General features: G+C 49.3%; 6 protein-coding genes across 6 annotated transcripts; 3 read left to right on the top strand and 3 right to left on the bottom strand.

Annotated features, from left to right (window-relative positions):
* Positions 1-513: 513 nt before the first annotated feature.
* On the top strand, positions 514-1,965 carry APUU_31541A (uncharacterized protein; the record flags this gene model as incomplete). The annotated part of the gene is made up of 1 exon (XM_041702757.1): positions 514-1,965. The coding sequence occupies one exon, from the start codon at positions 514-516 to the stop codon at positions 1,963-1,965; it is 1,452 nt and encodes a 483-aa protein (XP_041555510.1).
* A 683-nt stretch (positions 1,966-2,648) lies between these two features.
* APUU_31540A (uncharacterized protein) lies at positions 2,649-3,338 on the top strand (the record flags this gene model as incomplete). Its single annotated transcript, XM_041702756.1, has 4 exons — positions 2,649-2,691; positions 2,784-2,797; positions 2,944-3,117; positions 3,192-3,338. 4 exons carry the CDS (start codon positions 2,649-2,651, stop codon positions 3,336-3,338), a joined length of 378 nt encoding a protein of 125 aa, XP_041555509.1.
* Positions 3,339-3,575: 237 nt separating this feature from the next.
* On the bottom strand, positions 3,576-7,876 carry APUU_31539S (C2 domain protein; the record flags this gene model as incomplete). The annotated part of the gene is made up of 5 exons (XM_041702755.1): positions 3,576-4,472; positions 4,526-5,110; positions 5,167-5,635; positions 5,689-5,874; positions 5,928-7,876. 5 exons carry the CDS (start codon positions 7,874-7,876, stop codon positions 3,576-3,578), a joined length of 4,086 nt encoding a protein of 1,361 aa, XP_041555508.1.
* A 726-nt stretch (positions 7,877-8,602) lies between these two features.
* On the bottom strand, positions 8,603-9,192 carry APUU_31538S (uncharacterized protein; the record flags this gene model as incomplete). Its single annotated transcript, XM_041702754.1, has 3 exons — positions 8,603-8,632; positions 8,689-9,000; positions 9,070-9,192. The coding sequence occupies 3 exons, from the start codon at positions 9,190-9,192 to the stop codon at positions 8,603-8,605; spliced, it is 465 nt and encodes a 154-aa protein (XP_041555507.1).
* A 465-nt stretch (positions 9,193-9,657) lies between these two features.
* swr1 (putative SNF2 family helicase/ATPase (Swr1)) lies at positions 9,658-14,829 on the top strand (the record flags this gene model as incomplete). Its single annotated transcript, XM_041702753.1, has 1 exon — positions 9,658-14,829. The coding sequence occupies one exon, from the start codon at positions 9,658-9,660 to the stop codon at positions 14,827-14,829; it is 5,172 nt and encodes a 1,723-aa protein (XP_041555506.1).
* Positions 14,830-17,729: 2,900 nt separating this feature from the next.
* APUU_31536S (uncharacterized protein) lies at positions 17,730-18,053 on the bottom strand (the record flags this gene model as incomplete). The annotated part of the gene is made up of 1 exon (XM_041702751.1): positions 17,730-18,053. The coding sequence occupies one exon, from the start codon at positions 18,051-18,053 to the stop codon at positions 17,730-17,732; it is 324 nt and encodes a 107-aa protein (XP_041555505.1).
* Positions 18,054-20,838: the final 2,785 nt, after the last annotated feature.

Raw genomic sequence — 20,838 nt, 5'->3', positions numbered from 1 at the left:
CTCCGCATAAGGGCTATACTATGTGAGCTCCTCATACCCTAGTTCCTCGTCCGAACCTACCGAACCTACCGAACTTTGGACTTTTCTTTAACACCTCCAGACCAAGAACAGAAAGGCATAATAACAATAATAATAATTAGTATTCTATGCCAGATCCCAACCCCCCAATATTACGTACTCGGCAACGACCTCGTGAAGTAATGCCTACTTGTGTAGTATAACCCCGCATGTGTTTGTAGATTGGGGCGGATCTCCGCAGCCGAGAAACCTCGGGTTGCGTTCAACGGCGAACCGGTGCCGCTGGGATAGCAGCAGACAATGATAATGTGAAAGATGCATTATGATTAAATAAGAAGACCACTCTTCATTTAAATATTCCATCCGCCGCTTAAATTTGATGTTTTGCTTTCGTTGTTGACGAATTTGCCTACGTTTCTGTGCATCCACCCCATTCTTCCTACATACAACTCTGGTTAGTAGAATCTTGTGCCGCAGTACAGAGTTGTCGGCAAGATGGTGGTATACCTCCCCGACAAGGATTATGACTTTCCCAACATTGACTTGTTGACACTTATTTTCGGTATGTTTTCGAATATTTCGTATGCGACTTTGTGGTTGACCCAAGTCATGGCAGACTCGCCTATCCCCGAAAGCACAGAGAGTACAATTCTCCATGCAGAAGCGGCGGACCCCTCGAATGCCACTACAAAAGCCCAGACACGTCTTCTTACCCGCCAAATTGCATATACCTTGCGCCACCACTTTGGCGTTGGAAGCCAGGGCGCTGGGACGGACGTTGTTGTTGGAGTCTCCGGTGGTCAGGTATTACTCCCGTCCGTCTTCTATGGTGTTGTAGCTGCCGGCGGTGTTTGGAGTGCGGCTTCTTCAACTGCTACACCACCTGAGTTAGAGCGACAGATCCGCCAGGGAAGTAGTCGGTTGATTATCTCAGGGCCGGAGTCCAAGGATGTGGTGTTGAAGGCCGCTGAGGCTGCTGGTGTCCCACAAAACCGTGTGCTTATTCTGCGAAGTATGGGTCATGAGCGCGTGCTCCAGAATGCTGCCACGGGACAAAACTATCTTGACGGCTTGAGGCCGTCAGAGGTCTTGGACTGGGAACGCATCACGGATCCCAAAAAGTTGGAAGACTCTCTCATCTGCCTGTTGTATAGTAGCGGAACTACCGGAGCGCCGAAAGGTGTCAATATTTCGCATCTCAATATGGTCACTGAGGCTTTGATTCCTATCTATTTCGACAATGAGTATATTGCACAACGGCGTCAAACAGAACCCAAGTATGAGCATCCGTATCGCACGCTGGCTCATCTTCCCACTGCTCATGTTGCCGGATGTCAAGGATATTTCGTTAACCCTGCCGCCTGCGGGGGCACAGTTTTCTGGATGGAGAAGTTCGATTTCCCCAAGTTCCTTCAATACAACAAGCAACTGGAGATTACATTCTTTTTCACTGTGCCCCCCATCTATTTGCTGATAACTCTCAGCCCAGCCGTCACAGACCAGTTCAAGACCCTGCGTCGCGCTTATTCCGGTGCTGCTCCCATGGGTGCGGACCTGCAAACAAAGGCGCAGAAGAAACTTGGGTGTCTGATTAACCAGACCTGGGGCTTGAGCGAGACAACTGGCAGCACCACCGGTATGCCTTGGGAGACAGAAGACCTCACCGGCAGCGTCAGCCGTCTCCTCCCAAACATGCGCCTGCGGATTGTCGACGAAGAGGGCAAGGACGTTGAGGAGGGTAAGGAGGGAGAGTTCCTTGTCAAGGGACCTGTAGTGACCAAGGGCTACTATGGGAACTCACAGGCCACTAAGGAGGCCTTCACTGAAGATGGCTGGTTCAAGTCAGGGGATATTGGTGTGCGTCGAGAGGGGCTGTTCTACATAGTTGATCGGAAAAAGGTACTTTCCCACTTTGTCCCCTATGACGAACTTGGGAGCTCATACTGACGAATCAGGAACTCATCAAATACAAGGGTCTCCAAGTTGCCCCCGCCGAACTCGAATCCCACCTTATCTCGCACCCTCACATCTTCGACGCCGCCGTCATCGGTGTCCAGGCCCCCGATGGATCCGGGAACGAGGTCCCACGTGCATACATCGTTGCCGATAAAACGAAGATCAACGAGGACCAGGTCAAGGATTTCGTCAAGGGTCATCTGGCACATTACAAACAGCTCCGTGGCGGTGTTGTGTACCTGCAGGCCATACCAAAGAGCCCCAGTGGGAAGATCCTGCGTCGGGAACTGCGTGATCTGGCCAAAAAAGATGCCCAGGCAGCTAAGTTGTAGATTGCCTGCCAGTCCAATGTTAGTAGCTGTATGTAGACCTAGAATATATAGTTACTCCAGCTTTGTTAGTCAGTCTTACTCCTCTGAACGTCCGGTTGGCGGAGGAGAGAGTCAGTTGGCCGGCGACTCGGAGTAGAAGGGGAAGTAGAAGTGGGGAGATGACTCCATGTCTTTCTGCCCCTCCAACTTTCCCGCGGAATACATCAAATCCTCTTCGCGATTCACATTATATCCATGCTCAGAATCTCGCTTCGTTTATTGACCGTTTCTCGTCCCCTTTTAACAGCCTCAGTTTGCCCTCGACTTATCTCTCGCGTTCAATTGCCTGTACAAGCGGCCAGAATGTCCGACCTCACTAACATCTTCACTGCCAACGCTTGCCCGCGTAAGTTCTCACCATCTACCATCTTTACGATCCCAAAACAAACTCGACTCTTTGGATCTTATAACGAAAGCTAACCAGACAACTTTATTTAGCCGTGGGCCCCTACGTATGTCTCCCATTTCCCATTTCTCCTTCTCCCAGCACCCAGCAGTTGCTACCCCGCACAAGCACCCCAAAACAAACACCGGCAACAGATATCGATGAAAGCGCACAACTCATCCATTCCCGTAATACATACTGAACAAAATACAGTCTCAAGCCGTCAAGGCAAATGGCCAGATTTTCCTCTCGGGCCAAATCCCCGCAGACAAGAACGGCAACCTTGTCGAGGGTGACATCGCAACCAAGACCCAGGCTTGCTGTGACAACATCAAGGCCATCCTCGACGCCGCCGGATCGTCCGTTAGCAAGATCATCCGTGTCAATGTGAGTCCCAGCTTCATCCTTCTGTTCAATCACATTGTTGGAGTGAAATGGCCTAATGACGGGGTTGATTGCAGGTCTTCCTCGATGACATGGCGAACTTCGCCGAGATGAATGCGCAGTATGAGAAGTTTTTCACCCACAAGCCTGCTCGTTCTTGTATCGCGGCCAAGCAACTGCCCAAGGGTGTTCCCGTTGAGATTGAATGCATTGCTCTTGCATAAGTTTTGAGCGATATGACCACACGCATAGGTGTGCATAAGGAATAAAAGAAAATCTATGGAAATATAGGTGGTTGTTTTAGGTTGAGATTGTACTGGTATAGTGATGATTATCATTATGTTATGTACTGCAAATTCGCTGTTATCCACAATCCAAATGAAAGCAAAAAGAATCGCAAATCATCAATCGGTATTCATGCTGTAGACAGACAGAAACATGAACGGTCATACGCATATCGATCACAATCCACGACGTCCCAACGTACCAGCCATTCGTCCTCCTGCACCAGCCATAAGGCTTTGCTTGACAATGGCATCTGCGGCGGCTGCCGCTGCAAGTCTTTCTTTCTGGCGACTGCGGTCACGAAGGTATCCAGCTGCTTCCGGCCGCATTCGAAGGATCCGCAGAATCATATCATCGTTGGGATCAGCTTGTGCCTCGCGCCATTTCTCCGCTTTAGCCTTTTTCATCGTGCCCAAGTTCCGTGAGGCCATGACACTCTTGGCACGACGTCCACCTGGGACGCCGAGAACACTGGGATGGCCTCCGAGACCAACGTTAGGCGGTGCAGAGGCCCGGTTTCGGTTCGCTTGCTGCCGGGTTATTGTTGCGGAAGCCATGCGCTCTGAGGTACGTATGAGAGTGTCCGTAGGTTCGAAATAGAAAAAGTTCAGACTCTGAATCTCATGATATTTGGGCGACTTCAAGATATCGATGGAAATGCCCGCAGCTTCCCCCGTCTCTTCGTCTGGTGCGTGGAAGAAGTTTAGTAGAAGCACGAGCCAGCGCGAGACAATTTCAACCTCCTGCATTGTAAGGTGTTTTTGATGCGATGGCTTATCCGATAATGGCGGCACGAGCAAACTTTCAATAGTAGCTAGCACTTCCTTCCACAGGCGAGCCATGACCATTCTCATGGCTTCGGGCGTGAGTGTCTTATCCATAATTGCAAAGTTATCGTTGAAATAATCAAATAGGGGTGTCAGTGCATTCTCAACATCGACACTAGAAGGTGCAACAGTAGATTGTTGAGCGCGGTTTCGATTCAAGAAGTTCGATACCGTCGAGCCGAGTCCTCGCGATAGCAATGATTTCAGAGTCCGCCGAGACAAGCAATGGTTAATATATGCAGTCAGCTAGCGCTTGTCAGTAACTCCCTTGCACATGGACAGGAGAATTAGCGGCTTACCTTTTCCGTAATCTTCCGCGTCATGTCTCTTTCTGTTCGCTTCAAGGTTCGGAATGCTTTACCAAAGTAAAATTGGATATCGTCACGTTCACCTTCCATGCTAACTCGGAGTAAAAGCCGCCCTTGTGTATCCAAGTCTAGCCAATATTCCCTGGGTAGAAAATCGCTAAAATGTACCGGATCTAGTTTGATTGATGTACGGCCGACATAGTCATGATCACCTACTGCATCCCAGTCCCAGATTGTGGCAATGATATTAAGAGGTCCTTGAGTCGTGATGTCCACAGTGTCATCCCACCGTGGGTTAAGGTTGTTGTAGATGATACGTGTTTTCGCAATTCGCTTCTGATATTCGTCGGCCAGAACAACATACGGGTCACTGCCTCCATTCATATCACAGGCCTTCAAATCTTCTGCTTCCACGACTTTGATCGTGAAAACATACGTTGTCGACTTGCGTATTTTCTGAAGTTGTGGAGGGCTATGCCGAGCAATCGCTTCCGCGCACCCGTCAACGTTCACCTCGCGCTCCAGCCTGTCCAGTTGACTGAGAGCATATTCAACGTTGTTTAGTTTGACCAATGACTATAGAAAGTAATCAGTTGTGCACGCCGATAACCGCGACACCTCACTAAGCTTACCTCCGGGAAGAATTGGAATGGCTCGATTTTCTCTTTGTTGGTCCACGCGTCTTTTGCGAACTGCATCAGTTTTTCCTGCGCCGTTTGGTTCAAAGCTGCCTCCTGGTCTGGGGAAAGTCTATCCATTTCCCTTGCAAACATCTTTTCGACCGTTTCACAGTATCTAGCCACGGCTCCGCCGATCGATTTCGATAACGCGGTCATGAACTTCGCGTACTGAAACTCGTCGGCCCAGTTGAGTTGTATCATCTGCTCTATGACTTGGTTGAACGAGCGGAATATATCGATTATGGACACGCTATGCCTGGAATTTTCGGCGGCCACCTGAACCGTGTCACCATCCTGGACTCTGAAAGCGTCTTGTCGAAGTGCTTGTTCAACCCAATCCATGACCTTCTGCTCAGTAAGGCGTATCCATCTCCAGACAAAGTCTTCTAATACATCTTCGATATGGAATGGGAATGAAGCACTAGTCAATGTCAGTCAGCACCCATTACCACTCAGCTACTGGAAGGACCATACTCGGGAAGTGCGTTTGCAAATAGTTCGCGCACAGCAGATAACTGTTTGTAAAGGTCAAACGCGTCGTTCATGTCGAGTTCTTCTTCCCTAGTCTTCTCCAGTTCGATGATTCGGACCATCAGTTGATGAATATCCTCAGCAAATATCACGAGAGTATTTGCCAATAATATTTCATGCGGGTTGACCCTGATAAGTTATGTCAGCGAAGAGTCTTCGTATAAAATATTAATACTGCCTACCCCATAATCTCTGGATTCTTTCGATAGCGTTTGCGAATTTTCTCCGAATGTTTGGTGATAGCATCGCAAAGATTTATGACATGCTCGAATTCCCACTCCTCGGGTTCCACGGGAACCTCCTGGCCCAGAATGCTTTGATATTTCTCGGTAGCTTTCTGTGACAGGCCGTCCTGGACATACGAACGGAAGCGGTCTATATCGCTCGTGTCCTCGGTATAGTCGGGATCAAGCTGAATATGATTCTCCAAAACGTACATCGCCGGCCCGATTGGGCGAGGTTTGGCCTCGTAGCAATCCATCATCACATCATACAGTTCCCGCAATATGGCCTCATGAAGGGAAGAAAGTATTTGGCGCATCAGCAACCTGTCATGCACGGTCCATCTGTGCCTGTCAAATAGCACCGACGAAACAAAGCTGTTGCGCGTCTTGCCTTCTGAAGATGGCATTTCCTTGACAAATGTAAATGCCGAGTCCAGAGTGTCGAGGTCAATCTCATTATCCACAAACTTTGATCGCACAACATCCAAAAATAGAACGATCCTGGAGCACGACGGGATTCTCCAGCGTAGACAAATTTCATTCAACATTTCCGTTGATTGCTTAGAAAACAACTTCATAGATGGTACATCCGATGTGGCTTGTGTAGCTTCGAGATCACGGTCTTTCAGGTCGTAGCTGAGAGCATGTGCTAGAATGGTGCCATACACCGACCTTGGATCTGGAGGTATGAATGTGTAGGTATCAGATTCTTCCGAGTCATCATTCAGGGAATTCAGAGATAAAGAGCTCAAATCCACGGGCTGATCTATCACGTATGATATAGGTCGCCCGGTGCTCGTTCGCGATAAGCCTCCAGGGCTGGTTTCTCCATGGACATTGTCAGCTGCACTCGCGTTGAACTGAGGAAGAGCACTCCCAGGGGTATTTTTGGCGAGTCCAGGGTTCGATTGCATGATAGCGAGCATCATTTGTGATAGGTCCGGCCCCTCGCTCCTTTTCCAAGTCTCGTACGCCTCTTCATCTTCAAAATCATCCGCGGAGAGTGATTTTCCGGTTTTAAGACTAAGGTGCGTTTGATAGGTCTTGAGGTCTCGGAGTGCTGCCTGTTCGGTCCATACCCCCCGATGACCATCAATATCAGCTTGCACCTGGGAGAGGTCCATGTGAAATATCTTCGCAACGTGCTGTACAAGCGGCATATCCTTCACGTCATAGCTCAAGGGGGCTACAACCTCAACAGTGGACGGGCCTGTGGCTTGCACGAGATCCTGATCTTGGGAGAGAAGCTTGGATTCTAGGACCGCTAATCGATTTGCAAGCTCCGGTCGTTCCTTGGCCCAGTCGTTGTTTTTGAGAATAAGCGCAAACAGACGAACAAAGAGAGCAACGTGCCTATCCACCATAAATCTCCAACTATCATCATCTGGCTCCTTGCCCTTGCTCAGTTCCTTAGTCGCGTTTGAATAAAAAATGAGGACGAGATCTTCAGCGCGTCGGTCCTTCTCCATCCGCTTCTTAAATGAATGATCCTTTAGCGCATTCAGAAATGCAGCGAAGGTCCGAACAACCAAGGGATCTTGATATTCTTTTCTTTTCTCTTTCCCCATCAAAACCCCTGTCAGCCGCTTCTCGAGCTCGGATATAAAGCCGTGGGGGAATCTGGAGCTTTTGGAGTCCCGAATCAAGGAAAAATCGCTCATCAAATCCTGAAACGACGTCGAAGCCCGCTTCGGCCGTTGTTGAGGAGCTGGCGCATTTTGGACACGCCGTGCACGAGGATGAAGAAGGTGGGCAAGGTATGCAGTACGAAGTGCGTAGGAGTAGGCAGTTGAGGAGCTCACCGTACGACGGCGAGATAACGAGGCGTTGCGCGAGTGACGAGCTTCATTCTGGATACTATTAACCCGTCGGTTTACGCCTCGGGATTGGGTAGATGCTGTAGACATGGGGATGGTTCGCTATCTGGGTTCTTCAGCATTTAAACGGCGAGGGGCGGCGGAGTGCGGGACCATGGGAGGTGAGTTCGCGATGCAGAGCACCAGCTTGCGCAGCTGGAAGGAATATCTGTAGAAAACCTAAATTTGCCTCGCTCTATTCAAGAAAGCGAGAAAGGAATTATATGTTATGAAAATGAACAAGTAGTGAGGTTGAGTTAGAGGAGGTGAAGAAGAAAGGGGCGTGTGGTTGCGGTAGGAGATCATTATTGTGTTGCAAGTTGCTCCCTACACCTGAAAGGCTGAAACAGAAAAAGACCACCCCCAACATTAAAAATAAACTGGCATAAGCGCCGCGCTCGAATATCAGGAACAATCTTGTATAAGAAGCACTACTTTGATATGGAAAAAAAAAAGTTTATGTTACATCTATTTAAATTTAGCGGTTAGGGAGCTTTGCTGCATGGTTTTCGGGTCTGTATATTCTCGCATGCGCACCCAAACGGCCATGGCAGTGGTTCTCACACGGATAACAGTTTAGTTACCTTCCAAGCAGTCTTCTCCATTATCACCGACCCATTGGCCTCAGTTACGCGGCCTGTATCCATCTGCAGCGCTACAAAGATATAGGCCGAGGTATATTCCCAGTGGCAAGGTAGGCTCCCATTTCAATAACCAGATACTCGATAGACGCCGGAACAAATCGCATTGTATGTATTTACACATGAGATGATATCATCACAATGACTCTTCGCCAGCTTTGCGAGCCTAAAATTCCATGTTAGACGTTGGTCAGATCGACCGGTGATAGAACGGCCACGTACCGAGACAGCATTCCGACCTCCAAGTTCTGTCTCCAGACCATCAGGGTATGTTTTAGGGGCGCTCGGTCTGTCGGGATAGAAGAGGCTCACGACACCGCAGAGCCCTAGAAACGCCGCGACGAAACCGCCGACTTGGATAAAGGCCTTGCGAGAGGTTACATGGGTATATTGCTCGGGACTGAAAACTCCCAAGACTTCGTTCTCTTCGTGGACTGGTTCGCCAAAGTTCCTCCTCTCTTGCTGATCCCACCAGCCGCCGTACGGGTCTCTGAGTGCACGCTTCACTCGGGGAGGGTTCTGGTAGCCACCGTTCTATACAGGCGGCCAATTGCGTCAATTGACATGGATTTCAGCATTATAATTTCTGTAAAAGCATCATACCTGCAGAGGATCATCGTTTTCAGCGGCTTTTAGCGAGTGGATTTGTGAGAATGAGGCGCGGGGTGTGGTAGAGCGAAGGGCAACCTGGGGCAGGCGCCGCGATAAAGTGCGTTGAGCAAGCATCTGTAGATCAAGGTCAGCACGTAAAAATTTACGCAGAGCCATATCAGAGGGAGGTCCGGCCAAACTAACATTTCTGCTGCTTTGGATAGGAAGCTGCGGCGTAGCGAGGGGAGGAACGAAAGGCTCAATTGGCCATGGGATGAAGTTGCGGATGACGGGGATTCCGGATTATGTAACTCCACCGTGGACGGCGCGCGAGAGGCTAGCTTACTACACGTCCGCCTGAAGTTGACTCGTCGTCAGAAGGACTGGAAAAAAACCACCTCTTCACGCAATCCATCCATTTCATCGACATTTTCTCCTACCAGCCACGCTACATTGCCGATAACTATGCCAGACTTCTGGTGGCACCTCAACTCAGTTTCCGCTACCCGCTGATGCGAATTTTACCCGTTCCAACCGCGTCCTCGTTGGGAAAACTGGGGTCAACTGTGAAGAGGGCCCCTGCCTCCGTTATTACAAGAGATGCAAAACGGTACAACTAATGGTACACCGCGCCAAAATGAACGAGTGACCCCGGAAATCGAGTCCGGTCCCTCCGATATCTTCTCAAACGGACCCCCTTTTGATTCTGCCACTCTTGAGCAGTCCGAGATAAAAGAAGAGGTCGCAACCGATCGCAATGAAGGGCCTCCCTCAAAACGCCGAAAGTTCGCGAGCTCTACGCCTTCTCGCCGGTCAAGCTCTCGGGCAATCTCACCCCCCTGGAAGAACGCAGGCGCTGATGGCCCGACATCGAAACTCGTGGACGGAAAGCGTCGATCTACAAGAGTTAGCATCGGGGGCCCCTTCGAACAACCTGAATCGAATACAAAACCGTCGCGATCTGGTCAGAAGCAGTATATAGGTAAATCTCTGTCTAACCGAGGAGATGTCGTTGCGGCTTCCCCGTTGGCGAATTCCCCATCCCGTCTAGGCACAAACAGGAGATCCCTTGGTGGTGCCGCTGCGGTGAACGGTTTATCAAGCACCACGGCAAAGCCTTCAACTGGGCGGAAGTGGCAAGATTCACCTTCTCCCGCGCCGAAACGTATATCTACGCGCATAAGGTCCGATAGTTCTGGTGCTACGAATCACAATAATCGAATCGTTGACAGAGTCGCTACCCACTCGAAGCCAAATAAAACTAGATCAACGCGATCCTCCCTGCACGCGTCATCGGTTGCAGTTAATGTAGGAAACGACCCGGCAACTGGCTTGGAGGACGATGGAAACGACGAGCATGATGAAAATGGACAACGGATACCCCGGCTACGGATCAAAGTCAGAAAACCAACACTCGGCATCCAGCACCCTTCTCACGTTTTACCTGCTCGCAAATACAGCTCATTTAAAGAATGGATAGAGAGCGAGGGCGCAGGGAATCATGGGGAGGGCGTGTATACCTCGGCAGGGGCCTTGGAGGAAGCGCACAAGCGGCAACAAGTAATGGACGCAATGGAATCTGGTGGACTTCTCAGCGCTGAGGTATGTTCTGCATTTTTGCCGGAACAACAGGAAGAGCCACCGCAGCAATACTCGCACCAAGACCATCTTGTGGCCCATGGGTTATACTTCAAGAAGCTTCTCGACCAGGAACACCGTCGTCATCGGCATACCGCCCGAACTCTTGCTTATTTGTGTGCAGAAGAATGGAAAAAGCGCAACAAGGACCCCGAAGACATACTTAGGGAACAACAAGAGGTAATGCGCGGAAAGCGTAGACAGCTGGCCAAAGACCTCAAGAAAATGTTTGATCTAGCGCGGGCGGAGATTGACCGGATACGGCTTGCGCGCTGGGAAGAGGAGCAGAAAGCCAAAGATCAACGGGCCTTGGACCGTGCGATCAAGCAGTCCACCATGCTCTTCGAAAAACGACGATTAGAGATATTGGGTGAGACCGGGAGCGATGCTCCGGAGACTACAACTGATGATGAGGAAGATGAGACAGACGGATCTGGGGACAATGACGAGATTGATGATGGTGAAAGTAATATGTCAACGGATACTGAAGAGGAAGACGGGGATGGCAAGGAGGATGATGACGCAGGTCTTACTGCCGAGGAATTGCGATTGAAATATGCAAATTTACCCAATACCGACGACGATCCAGACCGAGCGTTTGCATACTCTGATGTGGAGACTGAAAATAGCGATGGGACGGATGTTGATGACACCCCCGGGGCTACCTACGAACAACCGCTCTCAGAAGACCACCAGCCAGGTCAAGTAGAGCTCGATGAAATCGACCCGATGCTCATGGATGATAGTGATGACTCAACCGATATGGGCGATGACATGGGTGAAAGCGATGACGAGGAATCTAGTGGCGCTGATTCGGAGGAAGATGATGGTAGGTCTGGGTTATTAGGATTTTTCTCAGCCAAAGACATAGCTTCCAGCGATCCCCATCACGCTGTTTCTGATGATGGCGATGGCATCACGACACCCCGCGATGGCGGAAACGACGAGGACAATGAGAAGCATGCATCGTCTGACGAGGATGAGTCTGAATATGAGTCTGAAGATCCAGATGAAGTTACACTTGTTCCAACAGGGCCAGCGAAAAAAGACAACCCCCTTTCAGCTACAGATTCTTCTGCGGCTCTGGAAAGTCCAGTCGAAAACATTACGCCTGTGGGAAACAAGAAAGATGTCCTCGAGGAGACCCTCTCCAATGAGAATGAAGCATCCGCCATCGAAACCACAACCACTGAGAACCACATCGATCTTTCTGAGATCCAACCCAATGGCACCGAAATGATGGATATATCTTCTCCTAAAAACTTGACTCATATTGACGAGCCACTGGCGTCACCTTCCACGAAGCCCCTCCAAGAAAACTTCAACGATCAACCCAAACATGCACAACATGAACCATATAATAGTAGGGCCGCTTCTAGCGAAGCGTCTCCCGGAACGGTCGCCACCAAGCCCTCCGAGCCCGAATCAGTATCGTCATATGAAGCTGCGGCTGAGAAGCATGCACAGTCAAGCGAATCGCCTGCTCCTGGGTTGAAGACGCCGATACCACACCTTCTCCGGGGAACTCTACGAGAGTATCAACACTTCGGCTTAGATTGGCTAGCGGGTCTATATACAAACCATATCAACGGTATTCTTGCAGACGAGATGGGTTTAGGCAAGACTATCCAAACGATTGCTCTACTCGCGCACTTAGCTGTGGAGCATGAAGTCTGGGGTCCGCATCTTGTTGTGGTTCCGACAAGTGTTATTCTTAACTGGGAAATGGAGTTCAAAAAATGGTGTCCGGGTTTCAAAATCATGACATATTATGGAAATCAAGAAGAACGACGGCAGAAACGCAGAGGCTGGATGGATGACAACAGCTGGAATGTGTTGATCACATCTTATCAACTAGTTCTACAGGATCAGCAGGTCCTGAAACGAAGGGGGTGGCATTACATGATTCTTGATGAAGCCCACAATATCAAGAACTTCCGCTCACAAAGGTGGCAAGCGCTGCTCACGTTCAGAACGCGGGCTCGCCTCCTACTCACCGGCACCCCTCTTCAAAATAATCTTACTGAGCTGTGGTCTCTCCTCTTTTTCTTAATGCCGACCGACGGTGATGAAGCCGGTATTGAGGGTTTCGCCGACTTGAGGAACTTCTCTGAGTGGTTTCGAAGGCCAGTAGAACAGATTCTGGAGCACGGTAGAGAAACAATGGATGATGAATCCAAGCAAGTGGTGACGAAGCTGCATACCGTCCTGCGGCCGTACATATTACGCCGTTTGAAAGCAGACGTCGAGAAGCAAATGCCAGGAAAGTACGAACATGTTGTATACTGCAGGCTATCGAAACGACAAAGATATCTGTATGATGGCTTTATGTCCAGAGCGCAGACCAAGGAGACTCTTGCATCCGGGAACTATTTGTCGATTATAAATTGTTTAATGCAGCTACGGAAAGTCTGCAACCATCCAGATCTTTTTGAAACTCGGCCTATTTCAACCTCATTTGCCATGTCACGCTCAGTTGTGACACAATTCGAGATCAAGGATCTTCTCGTTCGCCGGCGCCTGCTCTACCAACACCCGCTCGAGAAACTCGATTTCGATTTCCTCAATTTAGTTCCTATTTCAAGGGAAGACATCTCACGAAGGCTGGCGGATGATAGCGCCAGGATCATGGCCTATGCTCCATTCAACACACTTCGCGAACGTCAGTACCACCGGACAAATTGGCATATGAAGTTCAATGGGACAACTGTACAATCCACCTTAGAAGCTTTGGAGAATGACTGCAGGAAGACAAGGATGGCCGAGTTAGAACGATTCCTATATTTCGAGTCGAAGCGCCATGGTCGTCGCCCAGCGTATGGGAGCAGCCTCATCGAATTCCTCACTGCAGATAGCAAGCAGCGGCCGACAGCCAACGGTCCGTTGAGGAAACGCTCATATGCGGATTGGTTATCAAGTCAATCTTCCGTTCTTGCCTCCATGATTATGTCTTTGGAAGAGCGATCTCAGGCAATGGACGGGTATGTGCAGAGGTTTGCTTGCATTACTCCGGCAGCGATTGCGGCCGGGGTTACAGAAGCTGCCCTAACTCCAATCTCAACGCGACACCTCACAACTAAGGAGAGATTCCCGCGCCACGATCCTTTCCACGAGGCTCAGATGCGCCTATCCATCGCCTTCCCAGACAAGAGGCTTCTACAGTACGATTGCGGGAAGCTACAAAGACTGGACAAGCTACTCCGTGATCTTAAAGCTGGCGGCCATCGAGCATTAATATTCACGCAAATGACTAAGATGCTCGACGTGTTGGAGCAGTTCCTCAATATCCATGGTCATCGATACCTTCGTCTGGACGGCACGACCAAGGTCGAGCAACGGCAAATCCTCACGGATCGGTTCAACAATGATAACCGCATCCTCGCATTCATCCTATCCAGTCGTTCCGGAGGCCTAGGTATTAATTTGACAGGCGCGGACACTGTGATATTCTACGACCTAGACTGGAACCCGGCAATGGACAAACAATGCCAGGACCGTTGTCATCGTATTGGACAAACCCGCGACGTGCACATCTACCGCTTTGTCTCAGAATACACCATCGAGTCCAATATTCTCCGGAAAGCCAACCAAAAGCGCATGCTTGACGATGTCGTCATCCAAGAAGGCGAGTTCACTACGGACTACTTCACAAAGCTCGACGTGCGCGATATGATTGGCACCGACGAGGCTCTTACAGGGCAGGATGAAGCTAGCGCAGCGATGGATCGCGTCCTTGAGAACAGAGTCACCAATACCTCGCGCGTTTTCGAACAAGCAGAGGATAAAGAAGATATAGACGCTGCTAAGAATGCGCAAAAGGAGCTCGAACATGCGGACGACGGCGATTTTGATGACCGCGCCAATGCCGCCGCCACCGGTACATCCACCTCCGGCCAAACTCCGGCTCAGGCAGGCACGCCCTTGTCTGATGAAGCGCGACTTCTGGACATAAATCAGCCCGAAATGGTAGAGAATGCAGCGAACATGGAACTGCCACTTGGCCATATCGACGATTACCTCATGCGGTTTATGGAGTGGAACATGAAGGACGAACCGCTCGTTCTTCCTGTTGATAGGAGCATGAAGAAGTCCAAGAAAGGGAAGGAACACCGTCTCCGAAAGAGACGACCTTAGTTCCTTTCTCATTGTAATTTTACCCACTTTGTGCTATTTCTTGTCTTTTCTTACTTTCTTCCACCGATGGTTTCCGGTTCTCTTCTCCGGGTATGTTTGACTAATGTAGTTGTGGACCTTTACTTTTAACTATCTTTTATTTTTATGTCATCCTTATTAGGTTTTTTTTTTTTTTTTTTGTTGTTGTTGTTGTTGTTCCCCCTTATATAATCGCATAAAGCGGCGAAGGCGAAGGCGGCAACCAATATCACAGCTGGATGGGTACATTAGGCGCATAACGGGATTGAGTTTTGAGAAGCACCGCAGGCATAAAGCGTTTATTTCAATGCTACATGAACCTAGCGATGTGACAGTGTTCCTTTCAAAAATTCTCTTCCGTGTTGGATACGTGGCTTCTTTCATTTACTGGCGTTGTCTTTTGGAGCAAGCAAGCGAGTTAGTTGGATGGTTGTGTGCGGAGTATAGCGCATGTCTATCTATATGGTACTTAGGTGTATTAAGAACTGATAAGTCTCGGGATCTTAGGTCCTTCATTTCCGTGACCTCCAAAAGCATTTGTTATCAATATCAAGCCAGGTGTATGTTTCCTCAGTCTGGGGTATATTTACGGTCCTCGTAATCTGTTGAGTTATAGATGACAAACACCTATCTCTTGTCGATGAAGGCTAATTTTTTCACTGCTATGAACTACGTACTCTCTCCTCTCGTCATCCTAGAGCATGTATGGATCTGTGATGCAATCCTGCGGGTCTCCAACCATTTACCCGATAGTTCTTCCTTAAATCGATGGAGATAGAAGGTAGATCCGTAGACCTAAACGAAACTCCGCAACGGAACCAAAAGGATTCAACGCCATCCTTTTTTCGCCCCCTCTTGTCCCTTGGTCATTATTAGTTCAATTCACCTCGGACAGGGACGGCCCTGCGGTGCTTGTGGGATTCACAACAGTCGCAGCCTCGCAGGATGTGTGGCGTACCTGGAAGCCCATGCGTATCGCGATCTCAGCGATTCGAAATGTGATAAGTGGATTCGAGTTCTTTGTGCACCTCTCAGTAGTGCTGTGACCACCAAACCCGACAGCTCGGCTCAAAGAAAACCAATGCGACCACGAAGTCCAGATCTTTGAGTTGGCACTCAGGCTCCCTGACTCGATATGAGTTTGGCAGTGTCGAGCAGGATATACTTTCTTTCTTCCATCTTGACGGCTCGATACTCCTGCCTGTTTGGGGAAACAAAAAAAAGAAAAGAAAAGAAAGCAAATTGCGCCGTCCGCCAATTGCTGATGAGGACTGACGCTGACACGAGGCAAGATCCTCCTCAGGATGCAGCTGCAGAGCGGGCTGTGTAACTCGAACAGCTCCGCTTGCTTCGTTTCATTTCGATACGGATTGACTAAGTGCCGGATTTCGATATCCAGCTTCCGTTCTTTGTCTCCAACCGTTGAAACATGGCAAACAAGAAGAGAGGGGCGCGAAAGCAAAAATGTACCAGCAGGTCGAACCCTCAACTCAACTGGCCTAGGTCCAACTGACTACGAGGCTCGATCTGACTCCGGCAAGGCCGGCACCCTATCCAAACTCCGGATATTGAATGGGGTTAGCTCACAGCTTCGCAGTCGAGCTTCTCCCACCGATCAGCCCCATTTCAACTCTTGACAAACAACGCTCGACGTCGGGACTAACAATGTGGAGAACGATATCCGCGGGTCAACTAATGGAACGTAGATACGTTCCACAGATGAGCTCACGATACTTCAGTTCGTTTTTGCGGATAAACGGAGCTGTCGTCTTTGTTGTCTCGACTGGTTCCGCCGTCCCACTATGCGATTCCTGCTTTGTTCTTACGAGCTCCATTTGTAGTTTATTTGCTGGTCGCTTGGTCAGAAAACGGTTGAGCGTTCTGGATTCATCGCTTTTGACCGGAAATCCCATGGGTTGTGGGATTTGTTTTGGAGCTTTACCTACTTGGTTGCTGGAAAAGAAATCAGAAATGACTCAAGTATCAACAGGCATCACCGGCACCCCTTAAAGCACATCTGTCAATGGGCCTGACTGACTGTGGTGATGAACTCTAAATCGCCAACAATCAAGGAGGAAAGCGGTTCTCTGTTGGTATATTCTGGCTTTGAATTAAGATAGGGGCTCGATGAAGAGCGTACGATGTCACCAAAAGAGAATCTAGCAATCTATCACGCATCGTAGCACAGTGGGTGAACAAATTTTCTGGTCTCCTTTGATCTGGGTTGCGAATACCGCAGCTCACTGTCTGAGACAACGAACCCTAACATTTGGAGCAGTGCTATCTGGTGGCGAAAGCGAAACTGTAGTGGTCACCAGGACCTCTTGTATTGGCCACTGGGGGAGGACAAGAGTAAAAGAGTTCGTACAAGTACGGTGGCAGGGCAGGGCAGAATGAGATCCATTTATGCGAAAGGGCAGTGTGCCGGTATCAGGGCAGCTGAAGCTCCCCAAAGGCGCACCTCAAGTGGACCAGAATGCCGATTGGTCCAAATACCATTCGGAGGTAATTCTCGAATATTGTAAACAATGTCCTTTGATTCTCCCTGGTATTTCAACCAGGAAACAAATGAACACCAGTCGAATAGTTTTCATATTCCTATTTCTGTCCTACTCTTGACATGCTTGTCGCACAGTATGCCTTGTTCCACAGATGAGAAACGCCACGCTTGCATTGCTTCGTGCCCTGCAACCACGCTGAATCTCCAGCTTTTATCTAGAAAGTCACGGCAGTGGATTATTCGCTTGATGTGCGGCGTCTAGGTATCTCCGTATGTATAAATCTGCTAGTTTTTCGGTTAATCGTGCGTTAACCAGGCCCCGGTGGGCTGGTTCTGTCGCATTCAAACCCCAGTTATGGAACTGCAGTGCACCATATATAGTCTATGTGTTTCGTTGCTCATGCGCTGAAACCCATGAAAATGAAGATCTGGAAGAAGATCTTATTTGTTGTGTAGTTTGTTGTTCATGCATACAATCCGCAATCCACACGAGGAAGGCGATGTGGCTGATCGTGATGCTCTCTGGCGTTTGTTGGAGAAGACCGGGATCATCCAGCACCGGCTCTCTCGGATCGGCCTGAAATCCTGCTGAGAAGATAACAGGTGGACAGTGTGTAGACAGCGGAGACATGATCGATCTTGACCATCGCCACACGAACCATATCTTGCTGCAAATAACACCTGAACTTGATGCATCAGAAACCATGGAAATGTAACCTTATCAGCTCAGATTGCACAAGCATTGTCTTGAGTAGGAAAAGAATGTATAACGCCTTTGTGTCGCACAGAGAGGATAAACAATGAGAATTAATATCCGGTTCGCTTGATATTGACGATGGCAACGCGCAGTGGAATGGTCGCTAGGCTCCGACATTTGCTGTGATTGAACCATCGGTTAGATGATGTATTCTTCTTTCCCTGCAGTTATCGGCTCTTGTTAAATGTATGGGTCGTTGACTATGCCATTGTTGTCCGTCAATGCAGCAGCTGAATCCTGCAGTCTGACTGACTATCGAGGCTCTGGAATGGATCGCTGCATTGTACGGACCCACCCAAGAAGCCATGGCTGTCGACTCAGTGAACAAGATCGGGCTATGTTGCTGTAATTACTGGCTACTATTGGATTTTTTTATTTTTCATCCCACCGGAGAAGACAGCCTGTGTCATTGAGCCTTCTTGCTGGGTCCCTAGGATGACAAGGTTCGACCCGCCGGTAATCCTTTGCACGGACTGGTGTGGTACCGTGGGACGTGCTCTGGATGGACTCTGCACGGAGCATCTGGTGGCACCCCACCTCTGTCATGAACTAGAAGATTTTAGTTTTGACACTATTCAATGTCGGTGAATGGTGGTAAGGCAACAAATGATGACATCCGTGGCCCAAATCTCGTCGCAGACAAGGCGCCGGGAAGGTCTGTCTCTTATCAATTTTTATCAAAATGGTTGAAAGGCTCGATGCATAACGATGAGAAAGTAGCTTTAAGTTATTTGGTACATTTGGCTTTTCTACTTGAATCGTGCTTGACGTGTGAGATTCTTCAGGCGTGTTTTGGCCCTCCCGGTTGAGGCGCAGTGGAAGCATGGATGTACCGAAGAATCTGCTCTGCAGATCGGCGTCGAGCCGACAACCAGCCACTGACCAGGGACCTCGATAGTGGAAAATGATCCCGAAACGACTACAAACAAGCCAAGCTTTGATTGTGGAAAAGATGGATGTGGGCAACCAGGCTGGCACTCAGAAATAGCGGGCTAGGGGAAAACATCTACAAAATATGGCTTTGTGTCTTGAAGTCTTGTGTCCAACTTCGGGTAACTACGGTGTAAGATGTTCTCTCCAAGCTGACAACTTAATCATCAGATTACCGCGAATCGCGGCTGCAGAGTGGGGTTAAGAAAAGCCCTGTGAAAGTACGCCCATTGCCTGTAAGGTACGGAACGGAATACATCACCCCCTCGCTGCTGGGTATCTCCATCTGACGACAGTGCGGGACCTCTCTGCGCCTGTGACCCTCTCCATGTCGGCCGTCGCTTGATCCTTTTCGTTGCCCTGCGGCTTCAGATACTTTTTTTCGCAGTTTCAAGACCTATCCGACGGCAGTTCGGAATCTGCGCCAAGCCCTCAACTAGGTTTAGCCGTACTAATAGGATGGAGATCTTGTTCGCTTGTTGGTACTTGGTAACCAACTGACTGCCTCCAACTGAAGATCGGGCGTTTCCCCGTCGCTAGACATTGATTGGGGTCTTGATGTCTTCTCGGTGTCATTTTTGCGCCATTGGGAAATTCAATGAAGATGAAATAATCTAATTGGGGTTGATCCGAGACAGGCAAATCGGATGGCGCCAAAGGGTTCGAGCATATCGACTTGGATTTAAAAACAAGAAACCCATAAGCGAAGCGATCAGGTTTTTGAAAAGGGCCCTCTTGAGAGAACACAAAGACACATCTTGAATTTTCGGGAAAGAAAACAAGGACGACAGAGCACTGGTCAGCAGCTTCAAGATCCTGACAGGGCATTACCTGTGTATTACTGTCAGTCTGTCATCAACTCGCCGGTGGAGAGGGGTCAATCAGTTTGACATGAACAGGGGAAGCAGAAAAATATAGGTCAAATCGTACTATTGACGGGAGAGGGTCGTTGCAGGCCAATGGGAAAATGCTCTGCACAGGCTGAAAAGGGGAAATACGTCGCCGGTCACGGGGAAAGAAAGCAAAGAGCAGAAAAAGAAAACACAGGCAAGCGCCATCCTGGCACTGGAGAGGTCGCAGAAGCTATACTCCGTCCACTGAGCCCCATGGCGTTGCTGTCATCGAGTTCATCACAATATTGGACATCGATCATCGAGTGTGACCGCTAGATCGACGTGAAAGCTTTCCAAGGCCTGGGTTTATGCATGGCCTGAGGGGTTCGTAAGGCAAAGGTTGGAAAGATGACAGGACCCGGGGCTATGGAGCGTGCTACCGGCGGCAGCAGCTAAAAAAGTGTTGCAAGCATCACCAATCATGACTCTTTTCTCATCGCCGTTCGTTCCTTGGGCAGCTTCGTGCTAGTAGATCTCCCAGCTCCGAGGACCCCCTGTCCCCGATTCCCCGTCGGTCGCCTGCTTTGACAGCACGAGATTACCTATCTCGTTCCGCTTTTTTTCTTTTCATTCGGATCTAGCCAAGCGGCATCTAGTGCATTAGTTGGGCGGCCGGCCACGGGCCCGGTTCCTTTGACCACCAATTGCTCTAGATCTTGCGCGGTCTTCGCTCCCAAGTGTGGCCAATTCCTCCAGTGTCTTTCTTCGTCCCGTCTTGAAATACATATACCTGACGTGCTCGTCTTTCTTCCGATCTGCATGTATCCTCTTTCTTCAAAAAGACCCTTCTCTTTCAAGCTGCATCTCCCCCACCGTCATTCCTCAAATCGTTACCTTCTTCCACCCAACGTCTTCATATTTTACTCCATTCTTACTTCTCTATTGGTTTAATAAACTACTCTTTCTCTATC

Source organism: Aspergillus puulaauensis, chromosome 3 (assembly GCF_016861865.1).
Source record: "Aspergillus puulaauensis MK2 DNA, chromosome 3, nearly complete sequence".
NCBI classification, from domain to species: Eukaryota; Fungi; Ascomycota; class Eurotiomycetes; order Eurotiales; family Aspergillaceae; genus Aspergillus; species Aspergillus puulaauensis.
The sequence above is the reverse complement of the archived record's forward strand: the minus strand, read 5'-3'. Positions and strand labels throughout refer to the sequence as shown.